This window comes from Etheostoma spectabile, chromosome 6 (genome assembly GCF_008692095.1).
Source record: "Etheostoma spectabile isolate EspeVRDwgs_2016 chromosome 6, UIUC_Espe_1.0, whole genome shotgun sequence".
NCBI lineage: Eukaryota > Metazoa > Chordata > Actinopteri > Perciformes > Percidae > Etheostoma > Etheostoma spectabile.
In genome coordinates, this window is record NC_045738.1 from 18,225,822 (window position 1) to 18,240,292 (window position 14,471).

Sequence of the window (14,471 nt, forward strand, 5' to 3'; positions counted from 1 at the left end):
CTAGAGTGTGCAAAGTGACACCCCTGAGTGCAGGCCCACGCCATACACCCACATCACAGTGGGCAGTGTGAGAGGAAAAAAGCTGATGGACCAGATGAATAGGCGTTTGAATCAATGGATGGATGAAGAGTTGGATGGTGTTCAAGATTGTAGTTTTACTTATGCAACCATTTAAAAGCGGCAGAAAAAAACCTTATTGGTGAAGCATTGAAGGACACAGCAAGAAAACCACAATCTTCTGGAATGTAAGTTAACTACCTGCCAAACCTAAAAACTGTGGTACAGTACATTGCAATGGACTGGGAACTGCTTGATACATCTAGTTTTAAATGGGTTGCCAGTCATGTTCATAACACACCTTCACATCATCATACATAACCTTTTGGCATTAAAAATGTCAACTTGACCTGAATAGTGTGCTGAGAAAAGGGAATGTCACCTGTCTTCGCTTTAAAGGAAACTGGCAGAGCATTGTGTGCAGGAGTGAGTGAGTGAGTGAGTGAGTGAGTGAGTGAGTGAGTGAGTGAGTATAAAAGCAGTTTTTAGACACAAAATGAGAGTTGAAAAATGTATTCACAGCATATGCCAAGAGCCTATGTGATTATGTGAACGGCATAGTGTAGAGTTCTTTGTTAAATGCAAATCATAATAATAATTTCATAATATGTATATACTATGTGCTGTTGAACATTATATTATAACAGTAAAATATGTATTCAGTTTACTCTACAGTATTTCCTCTCTGAGCCACATCATTGTTTACTCTGCACTATTAAGGGATAAACCACCAGTTTCTCCTCCATACCAGTTAGGACTGCCCGATTATGGAAAGAATCATAATCACGATCAATTTGGTCAATATTGAAATCACGGTTATTTTACTCATTAAATAACTCATTGGCTTTTGGAAAGACGTGACAAAACAAACAGTGGAACCGTTAAACAAATCAACTAATACTTTTCCAGTTTGAGCTTTCTTTCTCTTCATTCAGAACACAAGACAAAATAATAGTTGACGTGCAAAACGTAATGTGCAAAATAATCGTTTTTCTCGATTACTATGTTTTTTTGGGATTGTTAGAAGCTGAAATTGTAATCACGATTATAAACTGATTAATTGCACAGCCCTAATACCAGCTAGCTGCTTCCTCGGTGGTCGATACGTGTGATTTCACACAGCAACCACAGGGGCCGCCAGATCAACCAAGACTGAATGGTCTGAAATTTGTCTATTTTGAAGACACTTTAACACTTTTTATAGTAACTGCTGACATCCTGCCAACTGCAAAAATTACTAAAGGAAGAGAACAGTTATGTAACCTATCATAAGGAACGTTAGTTTACGTAGCCAGCACACCTTGACTGGGTAAAGGTTGCTAAAACGATCGGTCGTTTAAACTATTCAATCGTCAGCAAATGAACCAGCAACTGTTGTGATGTTATTTTTTTTTTCTTTGAAACTCTGAACAAAGCCTTTCTCATCTCATTTACAGTAATTTGTACCATACATTGTAACACTGCTTTCCTTCTTGAAGATGCATCCGTGTGAGCCAACCTTGAACCCATCCTCCTTTCCTATGGAGTCGCTCACTTATAATCACGTTGTCTGTGTAAGTGACTGGAGCGATTGTTAGAAAATGTATACATCCTTGTGTTTTTCATTTGGAACATTGTGAACTGAACCCTGCTTCGTGTCACTTTGTTGTCCGAGCTCGCCACTGCGTTCAGAACCAACTCAGAGACGTCAAATCAGTAGATGATATAATATATACAAAACAATCGTGATTGGATTGTTTCACAAAAATGATCAAGATGCCAAATCTTCTCTGGTTCCAGCTTCTCAAATGTGAATGTTACATCCTTAGAAATTAAATATATTTGGGTTTAACTCTCTAGACCAAGGGACAACGTTTTTTAAACCAAGGATCCCTTAACTGATAGCGAGATGGATCAGGGACCCCCTACCACACATATTGTATAAAATTAAGTTGCATAATAAACTGGACCAACAATAACCTGTAGGGTGGCCTAAAGCCTTTTACACACCTTTTAAACCTTTTTAATGCAAAGAATAATGATCGGCATGATTTCATAAATCCACAATATATCCTTAGGATTAACTGTATCTGCAGATGCCCACCTTGGTGACTAAATTACCTATAGGTCATTCATGTTTTTTTCACTAATAGGCTGATTTATATTTGATAATAATATGTTGGATTCATGTTAAGATTAGGGTTAATCAAAAAAACTTACTGGTATTCTCTGTAGGTAAATGAATGTCTGGGTGGGATGTGACCACCAAAACACACACACGCACGCACGCACGCACGCACGCACACACGCACACACGCCTGTCTGCTGTAGGCATGGGGAGGTAGTGAGCCTGATCAGCCGACTGGGCTAGTCATATACGGTCAGCCCTGCCCTGCCTGGAGCCATCTGCTGCCCTCCCCTAACCCTCCCTCTAATCCAGGGGCTTGTCACTGGTGATTAGCCAGCCACTCTATCACTCTCTCTCTCTCTCTCTGCCTTTGCCATTATATGCAGTAGTTCTGGTTTATTATGTTGATACTGGTGTTAAAGCATGGCATGGTGTGCTCTTTCAGTCTAAATGCCTACAAATCCTCTATGCTTCCTCCCACTATCTTTGTCTCGCTCCCTCTCTCCTTCATTCTATATCTTAGGCCTATTATGCTGTTGTTAGGGCTTAAATGAAGAAGAGTGCGCTCTCTTTTCTATGCATTTTTAAGTCCACAATTTAATCACCTATTACAATTCTTGCCTTTAATATGGCAAATTATTTCTTGGCACAAAAAGACTTGAAATAGGAAAAGATTTCAGCAGCAGTTTCAAGGATAAAGCACCAAGTGTATAACAACCTGAATAAAGATGAGGTCAACAGCATCAATTAAAGGTATAATTGAAGGACTTACCACTAACTTGACTTTTAATATCTGTTTCAAATATTTCTCTCTCGAACTGTGAGTAATAAGTACTGCCTGCTAGTATAAAGGCTAGTTCTTCAGAGAGCACTGGGTAACAGATATAGTAATTAGTTAAAAAATAACATCTATGATATCTTGCACTGTCAATGTCTTGTGTTTCCATGCACAAATCACTATTTAGTTTTCTGTCTTTTGAGTCAGTAAGTCAGGTGATCCCTAACTTTTCACCGCCATCTTCTGGTCAAAATGATGTTATTAGTCTAATACTCTTAAGGGGAACTATGCGGTTTTTAAGCTTAATTTATCTTAACTGAACAGATTCGGAGTCATTGGAGTGGTTACATGACTTTTTTGCGAGTCGCCGGCCTGAGCAACACAAAGGAGTGCGGGGTGGCAGTAGCTCAGTCCGTAGGGAGTTGGGTTCGGAACCCGAGGGTCGCTGGTTCAAGTCAACATACGGACCAAAGTATGGTGGTGGACTGGTAGCTCCTGGACACTGCCAAGGTGCTCTTGAGCAAGACACCAAACCATTAACTCGAGGCACCTTTCCATGGGCAGCCCCCTCACTCTGACATCTCTCCTTTTAGTGCATGTAAAGGTACTGAGCATGTGTGTGTAATTCAGGCCGGTGTGTAATGTGTGAACATAGGAGCTGCCAATTATTTATTCCAAAACTGTAGGGGGAGCTCTATTGAGGCGCCTGCCTGCAAAGATTATTTTAGCATTCTAAAGGTTTGGTTGGTTGATACCTGCTAGCTTATGTTAGCATTGTCATTGGCATATGGGTGAAGTTAGCCTTCAGGGCTTTCTATAAGAAAGGGTAAGGCAAGGCAAGGCAGCTTTATTTGTATAGCACATTTCAGCAACAGGGCAATTCAAAGTACTTTACACAAAATCAGTTAAACAGATAAACACAAGTACAAACAGTTAAAAGTCATAGCATTAAAAATCAATAAGAAACATGAATAGACAGTTAAAACAAAATAGAAACATTAGGACACATAAAACACAAGAATAAAGTTACAGTGCAGCATAAGAAAGAAATGAGCATTAATTTAAAGAAGAGCAGCATCAAAAAGAAAGGTCTTCAGCCTTGATAAAGAACTGAGAGTAGCAGCGGATCTACAGGTTTCTGGGAGTTATATCCAGATATGAGGAGCATAGAAACTGAAAGCTGCTTCACCTGTTAGATCTGACTCTGGGACAGAAAGTAGACCTGTCCCAGGACCTGAGAGGTCTGGGGGGTCATAGTGTAGTAGCAGATCAGAAATGTATTTTGCACCTAAACCGTTAAGGGATTTATAAACTAGCAAGAGTACTTTGAAATCAATTCTTTGAGACACAGGAAGCCAGGTGTAAGCTTCAGAACTGGAGTGATGTGATCCAGTCTCTTGGTCTTAGTGAGGACTCGAGCAGCAGCATTCTGAATCAGCTGCAGCTGTCTGATTGATTTTTTAGGGAGACCTGAAAGACCGTTACAGTAGTCAAGTCTAATGAAGATGAAAGCATGGACCAGTTTTTCCAAGTCCTGTTGACACATAAGTCCTTTAACCCTTGATATATTCTTAAGGTGATAGTAGGCTGACTTTGTAATTGAATGTGGCTGTTAAAGTTCAGGTCTGAGTCCATGACTCACACAAGATTTCTGGCTTTGTTTGTGTTTAACATTGTTGTTGAAGCTGAGCGCAGACTTTTAATCGTTCTCTTTTTTTTTTTCAAAACAACTACCTCAGTTTTTCCTTCATTTAATTTCAGAAAGTTCTGGCACATCCAGTCGTTAATTTGTTTGATGCAGTTAGTCAGTTTTTGTATTTGACTATAGTCCCCTGGCGATAAGGTTATGTAAATTTGTGTGTCATCCGCATAAAATTGGTAACTTATTTTGTTTTTCTCCATAATCTGAGCCAGTGGAAGCATGTAGATGTTAAACAGAAGAGGCCCCAGATGGAGCCTTGCGGAACTCCGCACGTCATATTTGTACGCTCAGATGTATAATTACCTATTGACACAAAGTAATCCCTATTCTTTAGGTAGGATTCAAACCAGTTTAGTACTAAGCAGAAAGTCCTACCAGTTTTCCAATCGGTCTAGTAATATGTCATGGTCGACCGTGTCAAATGCAGCACTGAGATCAAGTAATACTAAGATTGAAATTTTGCCACTATCTGTGTTAAGGGGATGTCATTAAAGACTTTGACAAGAGCCGTTCAGTGCTGTGGTGTGGTCGGAAACCCGACTGAAAGGTATCAAAACTGTGCTTAGTGACAAGAAATGGTTGAGTTGTTGAAAGACTACTTTTTCAATGATTTTACTTAAAAACGGAAGGTTTGATATTGGCCTATAGTTGCTCATTAGGGACTTGTCTAGGTTGTTCTTTTTTAAAGTGGCTTGATACTGCAGTTTTCAGGCCTGTGGAAAGACCTGAAAGAAGAGATGTGTTCACAATCTGTAGAAGATCAGAAGTCAAACAATTGGAACATTTTTGAAAAGTCCCGTTGGTAGAATATCAAGGCAACAGGTCGGGTTTTCAGATGTTGAATAATGTCCTCCAGGTTTGTATGGTTGATTGTGTGAAATTCTGTCATATTGGAACGTTTTGCTGAACACTGTGACAACACATATCCTGAACTGATATGGGGCACTGACTGTTGTCTAATCTTTGAATTTTGTCTTTGAAGAAGGAGGCAAAGTCATTAAAGGCTTGGTAGATAAAAGTTCAAATGCTACTGGTACTGGAGGGTTGTTACCTATCAACAGTAGCAAACAAAGCACGTGAATTTTTACTGTTTCTAGAGATAATATCAGAGAAGAAGGACCTTCTTGCATTCCTCAGTTAAATTATAAATGCGAAGTCTCTCTTTATAGGTGTTATAATGGAACAGGAGATTTGTTTTTCGCCACCTTCGGTCAGCTTTCCTACACTCTCTTTTTCTGTTCTCACCAGTAGGACATTTCTCATGGAGATTTTTTCTTACCAGAGACAACTTTGACCTTAGTGGGAGCAATGGCATCAATAACATTTGTAATTTTACAGTTGAAATGTACAAGCTCACTGACTGATAGCCCAGAGAGGGCGGGTGTGGAGGAGAAAAGCTGAATAAATGTTTCACTGGTGTTTTCAGTGTATACCGTTTTCTGATTATCTTTGTTTGGACACTTTTGGGCACAGAGATAGTGCCGTTAAAGAAAACACAGGAATGATCAGAGAGAGCAACGTCAGTCACCACAACCTTGGAAATGTTCTGACCCTTTGAGACAATCAAGTCCAGAGTGTGTCCCTTATTGTGAGTGGGCTCCGTCACATGCTGAGTCAGTCCATAGTTCTCAAAAACACAACACAGTTCTTTGGTCCCCCTGTCCTGGGGGCTGTCAACATGAATGTTGAAAGGGTATATATATTTACCCAACCAGGGACCTTTTCTAAACCTTACCAAGTAGTTCAGTTACGGCGTGTAGTCCCACCACGGCGTCTGTCTCTTACACACAAACATCGATTCAGCTCTGTTACGGATCTGTGACTACTTCTGCTGCCGGCTTAAAAGCGCAACACTCCCCCGTTCTATCTTTGTAACTTTTATACAGACGGTCAGGCAGATTAAAGGCGCAACAGTCCCGCCTTGGACCGGCTCTGTGAAACATGTTCAAGTCAAGACGTGAGGTCAGGGGTCAAAGTTAGTCCAAAACCAACACCATCAAATCAGGGATTGGCAAATACTGTCAGAGACAATTACCTAAAGCCACAGCCCTCCTGTTACTGTTGCTTAGAGCACTCTGAGGAATTACTGCACCATTTCAACTCAACAAACTAAGAACACATCCTAAAAACAAGCAGAAAATCATTCGTAAATGGGGTCAAAACTGCAGCAGCACAACATAACTTCCAATAACAAAAGCAATGAGCTTATATAATATTCAAACCAGCAGCAGCTCAATATTTTAATGTAATGTCGTCATGATTTCAGCAAGATTTAATGTTTTTAATATTCAGCACACAATAGATTATATCAGTCTGTGTTTACAGTTTTATCACATGAATGAATGAATTAATCTTCTTGAAGCACAGCAATGACTGCCTCCCATAACATGTATTTCTACATCAGTTTAGCTACAAGCAAAAACATCAAAACTACCATTAAACAAAACAAAGCTTTTATGATCAAAAGCGACTGTAAAGTATGTCCATGTCCACAGCTGAGCAAACACAATTGATGGCCAGTGGGAGGTATGAAGGATTAACGACAGGGATGCTGGATGGACAGGAGAATATTTACTCCTGAGCTTTCTCCATCTCTAGGGCTTTATTAGAGAGGCATCGGCGGAGGCAGCACAGCCGCTGAATGTAACTGCTTTCGTCAATGACGCCGCGATTCATCTCAGCCCACTGAAGCCGCCTAGTTACCTCTCACTGGAGTAGAGGGCCTGTTTTGAATACCAGTCCCTGACCACAAAAGTGCTGGGTTTCCTCAATATGGGCACATGATTTGTTTGTGTGTCAGCTTGTGGCCGAGCACAGATTTGAATTCTCGTTTGTGAAGAAACACCACAGGGATGTGACTGCTGCGAAACAGAAAAACACATGCTCTCCATTTAAGAAGTTTTACCAGTTGGTAAAACGGGGAATTGAGAAAGCAAATGTTTTCCTGGTCAAGTTATGAGGCATGACTGAGATAATTCTGAAGGGGACATGAATGAAAACAGCAACTAGCCTCAAAGAGCCCTGAGCAAGGCACCTAACATTTCATCAACTGAAGTAGATCAGTAGCAATGTAGTTTTTACAGTGTTGTTGTACAGATGCTGCCAAGTTTACTGTAAGTAAAAAAAAAAAGAAAAAAAAAAAGAGTACTGTTCTACCATATACTTATTTTTTACAGCAGCACATGTCACTTTGATATACAAGGTCAAGGCTGATAATCAGGGAAAAAAACACCCCCACATAACATAAATTTATCACTGATCTGCTTACTCACGTCATGGCCATCCACAGAGTACACTGGTATTGTAGCTGAATGACACAGTGCCCCATCTAAAATATTTTATGATCCATTTGAATATGGTGGAATAGGGCGGCAGGAATCCTCTTATGTCACTATAAATAAAGTTTTTGGGATGAATTGTAATCTCTAATCCTGCCATCCCTCCTTTATTAGTAATAGCCAGGTTTTAGTGTAAGCTCTGCCATTTAGATTAAACAAACTCTGGCATCTCTTTGGCATCTTTCTCCCCTGGATGGATTGGCTATTTCAAAAAATGCAGCAGTCTGGAGTGGAGAGTAGTGGGGTAATATCTTTAAAGCCACCAAACAGATCAATCTGGGTCAAACGTGACGTATTGTGTACACATTTGCTGGGGTAACGTTGAACCACAGACCACTGGAGCTTGAACCACACTCGTTTTCCCACTGAGACAAAAAACTAACTTTGAAAAATAGCTTCCTTCCTCTTTTAGACAGAACAATGCTGAAGCCACATGGTTACTGCTGTTGTTTCCAGAGAAAGACTCCACGGGCTGCTGAGTGCTCACTTTGCAATGGTTGTAGGGCCAGACACAAACAACAGACACAATTAGCCTCCATTTCCACTCCAACTGAACTAGAAATGAAAACAAAAACACAAGCATACTGAATTAAAGCAAACCCCATTGGCATCTTGTGTAATGAAAAATGAAAATCCCAAGGAATTGGTCTTAATTTATATGCATGGCCTACATTTGTTGCCTGTTGCTAAGGAATTTAAACAGTGGCTGGGCAATTACCAACCAGACTCTTGTTTGCCCTCAGGTGCTATGCTAATTAGGGTCATGGAGGGTCACGTTGTAATGCACTCGCAAAATGAGGCAGGAATCTCCAGGGGAAATTCTCATTTGGGATGATGCCAGTCATATTCCTGCTGATACCAAAGCTACAGCTTCTCAGTCACACTTTTTTAGAATGAAAAATTGTAGTGAGAACATTTAGCTAAAGTCACTCAGCAAGAAATTAGATAAAACTAACTAGCTCAGATTTCTCATGTGGCTCTAACATTAAAATAAAACAAGAGAAGCAACTTTATGCATAAATAGTCTGAGGTACCTGGAAGAGATCAACGCTGTACTTTTGCTTCGACCTATCTCAAGGCTCTACTTTTGAACAGTTCAGACACTACAGCTCAGTTTGGCTGAAGGCGTTTCGCCATATTATTGAACTTGGCTAGCTGTGTTGAACTTGTGAACCCGTCACATTCGTTCTCCCTCAATTTCCTGGACGGCCTCTTCACTGGGTCCGCAATAATAGCAGGTGATTGTAGGAGAGCCACTAACAATCCTCAGTGAGGGTGACATCCTTCACTGCTAGTGCCTCTCTGAAAGGTGACATCAGCGGGGCTTGGTGACACAGCATCGCGTTCAGAGCGCTGAAAGCTGCAGTGCTCCTATAAATGTATGAAACTGTGTAGGGCTAAAACTGTATAATCTGAAGTGACAGGTCAATAGAATTGTAGGGCTGACAAATGCACAGAATATATATGCACAAATTGACTTACATACATACAGATACACACTCTTGATTCCAAATGTGAATGTGGTGATTAAATGTACTAAAATCAACAACAAAACATTCACTAACAATATTTCTTTAACGTCCTTACTGAGTCTTAAATTCAAAAATCTCACTCACTGACACAGTCTGCCAACAGTGCAATTATTCAAGTTTGTGATTCAAGATTTGGTTAACCATCCAGGGAGCAACTTAAGAAAGAAAAGTAAAAATGCCACTGCTTTGTGTGTAGAGCATGTAACAGGTGGCCAATCTGACATCTGTGACACAGTTACTGGTTTACTTTTATCTGTGTTACCTGTGTCAGGTCTCTCAGAAGGTTTCAAAATGTTACTGTGGTGGCTCAAATGTATTAATTAATTATCTTTCAAACACAAATGTGAAAGATAATTAACACACACACACACACACACACACACACACACACACACACGGTAGGTAAATAAGTCAGAAAGTACATTGGAGCAATTAGTGGGACAGCCTGTGCATGACTCAGGTGAATAACAGGCCTATGACGAAGGAACGTGTGCTGAGAAGTGTGACATGACCTGATGTGGTGAGACGTTAGGTGAAATGGGGAGTGGCTTGATCAGTGGCCAGAGACGACTCCTGCATAATCTGAATGATAGATAATCTGGATCCCAGGAAAGATTACGGGGCCCACATTCAGGGAGGGTGGGAGTTGATAAACAGCGATCAGATCGGGATCTCAAACCAGAATGACAAATGATTTGGCACCCATAGATGAAAGCCTTAACATATCAAAAAGACAATAACAGTGTAGATTTTCTTTGCCATGTTATAGTGTTGATGTATTTTAAGAAAACTGAACAATTAACCTCCATCAGTATGAAACTGCACAAGGAACACTTGCAGTCAGGCATACAGAGAATATAAAGGTAACAAGATGTTACAGTATGTGTTTGCACCATCACCCGCTCTGCCACCTGTAATTGCCTTGTCCTCAGGCACACGTGAGGTCTTGACAGCTCAAACCTGGCAAACTTGTCACTCCAACAACAGAGTGTAATGAAGCAGGCACACAGTAGCACGATACACCTGCTGTGTGTGTAGATGTGAGTGTGAGTGTGTGTGCCTCTGCATGTGTGGCACTTTGCAGTTCTCTATTATACATGAACATGCAGGATGCAGCAAAATGTGTTAGATCTATTGTCAACCTGGTGTGGTCACGTAGGCCTCCTCACTACTGGCAACAGATAACGCTGCGGTGGAATTTCAGCATATTTAACTGTTGCACTGAATGGGAAAAGCTGTGGATCTTAAAACAGAAATGCATAATATAGTATGAGTGCCAGACAGGGAGAGAGAGCAATAGAGATGCAGAGAAAGAGGTACACAGGGAGTGCACAGTTGAGAGGTAGCGACAAGAAGAAAAATGGTGTGAAAATAGCATCTGAGAGGGAGACAGACTCCCTGCAATCTCTCAAAGGCACCAGAAAAACTGTGGCAAGCCATTATCACCATCATCATCACCACCGGCATCCTCTTGGTGGTTATAATCGTTTTCTTTTTTTCCTTCAGTTATCCTCACTGCCACCTTCAGAAATATCACTTGCAGTGTCTGGCGGAGCCTGTTGTCTCTATCTGTCTCATTTCAATAGAATTCTCTGAGCCCCAAAAAAAAAGGACTGAACTGTCTCACCTTCCCAAACAGATACATCATATTTTCACAGAAGGCAATAAAAGCAACGCAGGCCCAATTCCCCACAGTTTTGAAGACAGGAGCTGTATTTCAGCTAGACTCATCAATATGCAAAACATCAGAGCATTGCTTGCCACAAGAATATTCCCTTCACTGCACACTCTGCAAATGTGCACAAACATCACATGTTGTGTTTTATTTTAAAACAGGCTTCGATCAGAACTAAGAAGTATGCAAATCTTGGGCAAACATAATCACACTTTGATGAAAAGCACTGCGATTCAAAGCCCTAAATTGCCCTATGTGATTTTAATACTCTGCGAGCAATTGTCAAACCAAAGAGGCCCAGAAAAAAAGAAGACTCCAGGGCTGAAATCAATGAGCTACCTTTTATTTGGGATGAAGTGAACAAACTCCAAGCACTGGATTACATTTCAAAGCTCAGAGCCTAGAGCTTTCCCGTTGAGAAGCATGTATAGTGTGGGAGAAAGGTGCTGTAGCGTGGGAGAGAGGTGTAATCACTATGACCTACAGTAGGGTAGATGTAGGTTAAGTTAGTCCCTTTCTCTGCCTGCAGTCCTCACTCTGCCTTTCTTTTTCTCAAGTCTGTTCCCTGGGCTGTCTTTCCTGGGTTGTTAAATCCCTGCTCCTTTAATCTCCTTACTCAGCTACATCCTCTTTAAAGATGCAGAACCACAGGAGAGACTTGGGATACGTCAACTCGGGACTGATGCTGCGAGAGGCGGGGCAGGACAAGAGGTAGGGTTGAGTTAAGGATAGGGAGAGAAGTTATACGGGTATTGTGAAGTTACTGGTATTGAGAAAATATAGTTTTTGGAAAAATGTTTGTGTAAGAAAAGAGCATGCCTTAAGTTTTTCTGTCTCATTGAGGATTAGGTAATTAGGTAAGTAATTTGATTTATGTCATTTACGACTTCCCAGTGTTTAAAAATAAAGGCTGCCAACTGTGTCCATTACAATTCATGATAACAATCACTGCATCTGTATATTAGAGCCTTAAATTAGTACTCAGCATCTGTGCTTGGTAGTTGACTTCCCATGAATCTTAACAGTGATAATCTAATTCAATGGATCCCACTGTAACACTCAGTTGACTCCATATGATACCGTTTAACACAGCTACATTCAGTGCAGAACACAAACGTGCAAAGTTAAGAAATACAATCACCGCCCTTAAAACGTCTACTACATGTATGAATTTCTCAGTCAACGCTGATGTCGTGTCAATACCATCAAAAACCATTCCACTCCACTCCGCTTCGCTCACCAAGCACTATTGTGCGGCAATGCCTATCAATCATCCGCATGCTGTAACACACAGCAGCAACATTTCAATAAAGGTGCATCACCTGAGACTCAGGGAAATGAATATAATCCATTCAAAAATGGATCACAGTTGTCCTGCGTGCCACATGCTATTCAGTATAAGGAGACAGCTCTACTGTAAATTTTCTGGGTCATCTTTCAAGTGGATCTTTTGAAGTTCAGCAGTGAGTCGTATAGCTCAAATAACACATTTATGAGACAACCCAAGTGTTTTATCTGGAAGCATTGTAGACCTGTGCAAGTTAATTAAGCCTTTAGAATAGGTCTGTTTCTGTACTAGATCCAACAAGATTTTATTTCAGTGATAGAAAAACACCGTCTGATGCACCGATTCTAAAATGTTCCCTAAAATCTAAAAGTTATCACAACATTCAGTGCACTTTTTCCACAAATAATGAACTGAAAACACACATGATCAGATGTTCTGAGTGTGGGAGGTCACATAACATAGCAGCAACAACAGCACACGCTAATTCCCCATCTACCCACCATCATTAATGTGCCATATGTAAAACAAGGGATCAAATATAATCTATAATTACTGGTTTAGCAGTACCTGTTTCCCAGAAGTAGACAGACTTCCCATCATCTGTCTGTGTGTGAGTCTCCCAGAAACCACAGAACAGCAGCAATGTCACCAAAAGGTACCAGCTTCCCTCTGTCCTTATTCGGAGGGTCCCTGCTGCACCCCTCCACCCTAGCCCCATGGTCCGCTACAGGATAAAAGTAAATCCACTCAGCTCAGGTCAGGGAAGGCAGCGTAGAAAAAACAAAACAAAAAAAACCCACACTAGTCCAAAAGGCAACAAGAAGTGGAGTGTGCTTCAGCTTGAGAGAATGAGGGTGTGAGTAAGTGTATGTGAGTGTAAGCGAGGGGGAAAATAATGAGGTGTGTGTGTGTGTGTGTTGCAGGAGTTAAGGTCCAGTACTTGGTCTTGTGAAGGAGAGAGAGAGTAGTTTTCTCCTTTTTTGTTTTGCTCCCAACTTGGCAGGATGGTCCCAGAGGAAGGCTTTCAATTACGGGGACTAAGCTGCAGATGGATGGTTCAGTCTTCGTCCTCCATCGTATCCGCTTCCACTGTTGCCGTTGCTGCCTCTGTCCTCTGGCTGTGGAGCAGTGACAGTGGGCGAGTGTCTGCAGTGTTGTTCGCCTCCCTCCCTCTCGCTCGCTCTCGCTCGCTCTCACTCACTCGCTCTCACTCGCTCACTCTCTCTCTCTCTCTCTCTCTCTCTCTCTCCCCCTCTCCTATTCCCTCACTAATTTGCTCTTCTCCCTGTGCCACCCTGCTTCTGCTCTCTTTTTTCCTCTCCTGCCCTCATCTTCTGGTCTCTCTCTCTCTCTTGTCCCCTTATTTTCACACTGTGCATCTCTAACATGCTCCTTCTCACTTTCTCTCCTTCTTTCTCCCCTTTCCTCTCCCGTTTTCCTTTCTCCTGCCTAGGGCATGGGGACGGATACTCCCCCTCTTTTTCCTCCTCCACGCGTCTTCCACTTGCAGCGCTGGGAAGGCGACTGGAGACCAGCAGTGCTCACACTGGTCTCTGGAGCTCCCATAAGCACTGCTTCTAGGATCAGAGACAAGCAGGGCTTAATGCAGAGCGAGAGAAAGTGGAGGGGGGTTGACGGGGAAAGCAAGGAGGAGCAAAACACTAATGCAGAGAGGGAGAGAGCACGAGAAAGACATGAGGGGATGTTTATGCTTGTGAGGACGGGGTGTGAAAGTGAAATGATGGAGCAGAAGAATTGCAATGAGGATGTACAGTAATAGCTTAATACTTTCACATAAAAGATATATAAATAGCCATTATCTATCACAGATTACGCAAATTTATGAGCCAACCTGTAGCAGGTACTGTGTATTGACAGAAATGAATGGACATAATTAGACATAACAACATGTTAGCTGTACCTATGTGTGTCTAGGCAGGAGCTTAGAGTGTTTAGCCTAACTTTAGGGTGAGATGCCCCTTATTTCTGCACCA

General features: G+C 41.5%; 1 protein-coding gene across 8 annotated transcripts in view; it reads right to left on the bottom strand.

The window, feature by feature from the left end:
• The window catches only part of thsd7ab (thrombospondin, type I, domain containing 7Ab), a 159,451-nt gene extending 145,392 nt beyond the window's left edge, over window positions 1–14,059 (bottom strand). For all 8 annotated transcript variants that reach the window (XR_004332373.1, XR_004332371.1, XR_004332370.1 and 5 more), the window contains exon 1: window positions 13,045–14,059. Coding sequence is in view for 3 of the 8 variants with exons in the window: in XM_032518005.1 (XP_032373896.1) it covers window positions 13,045–13,195 (151 nt within the window). In the remaining 5 variants the exon portion in view is untranslated. The remainder of the gene's footprint in view (window positions 1–13,044) is intronic.
• Between the last annotated feature and the right edge of the window lie 412 nt (window positions 14,060–14,471).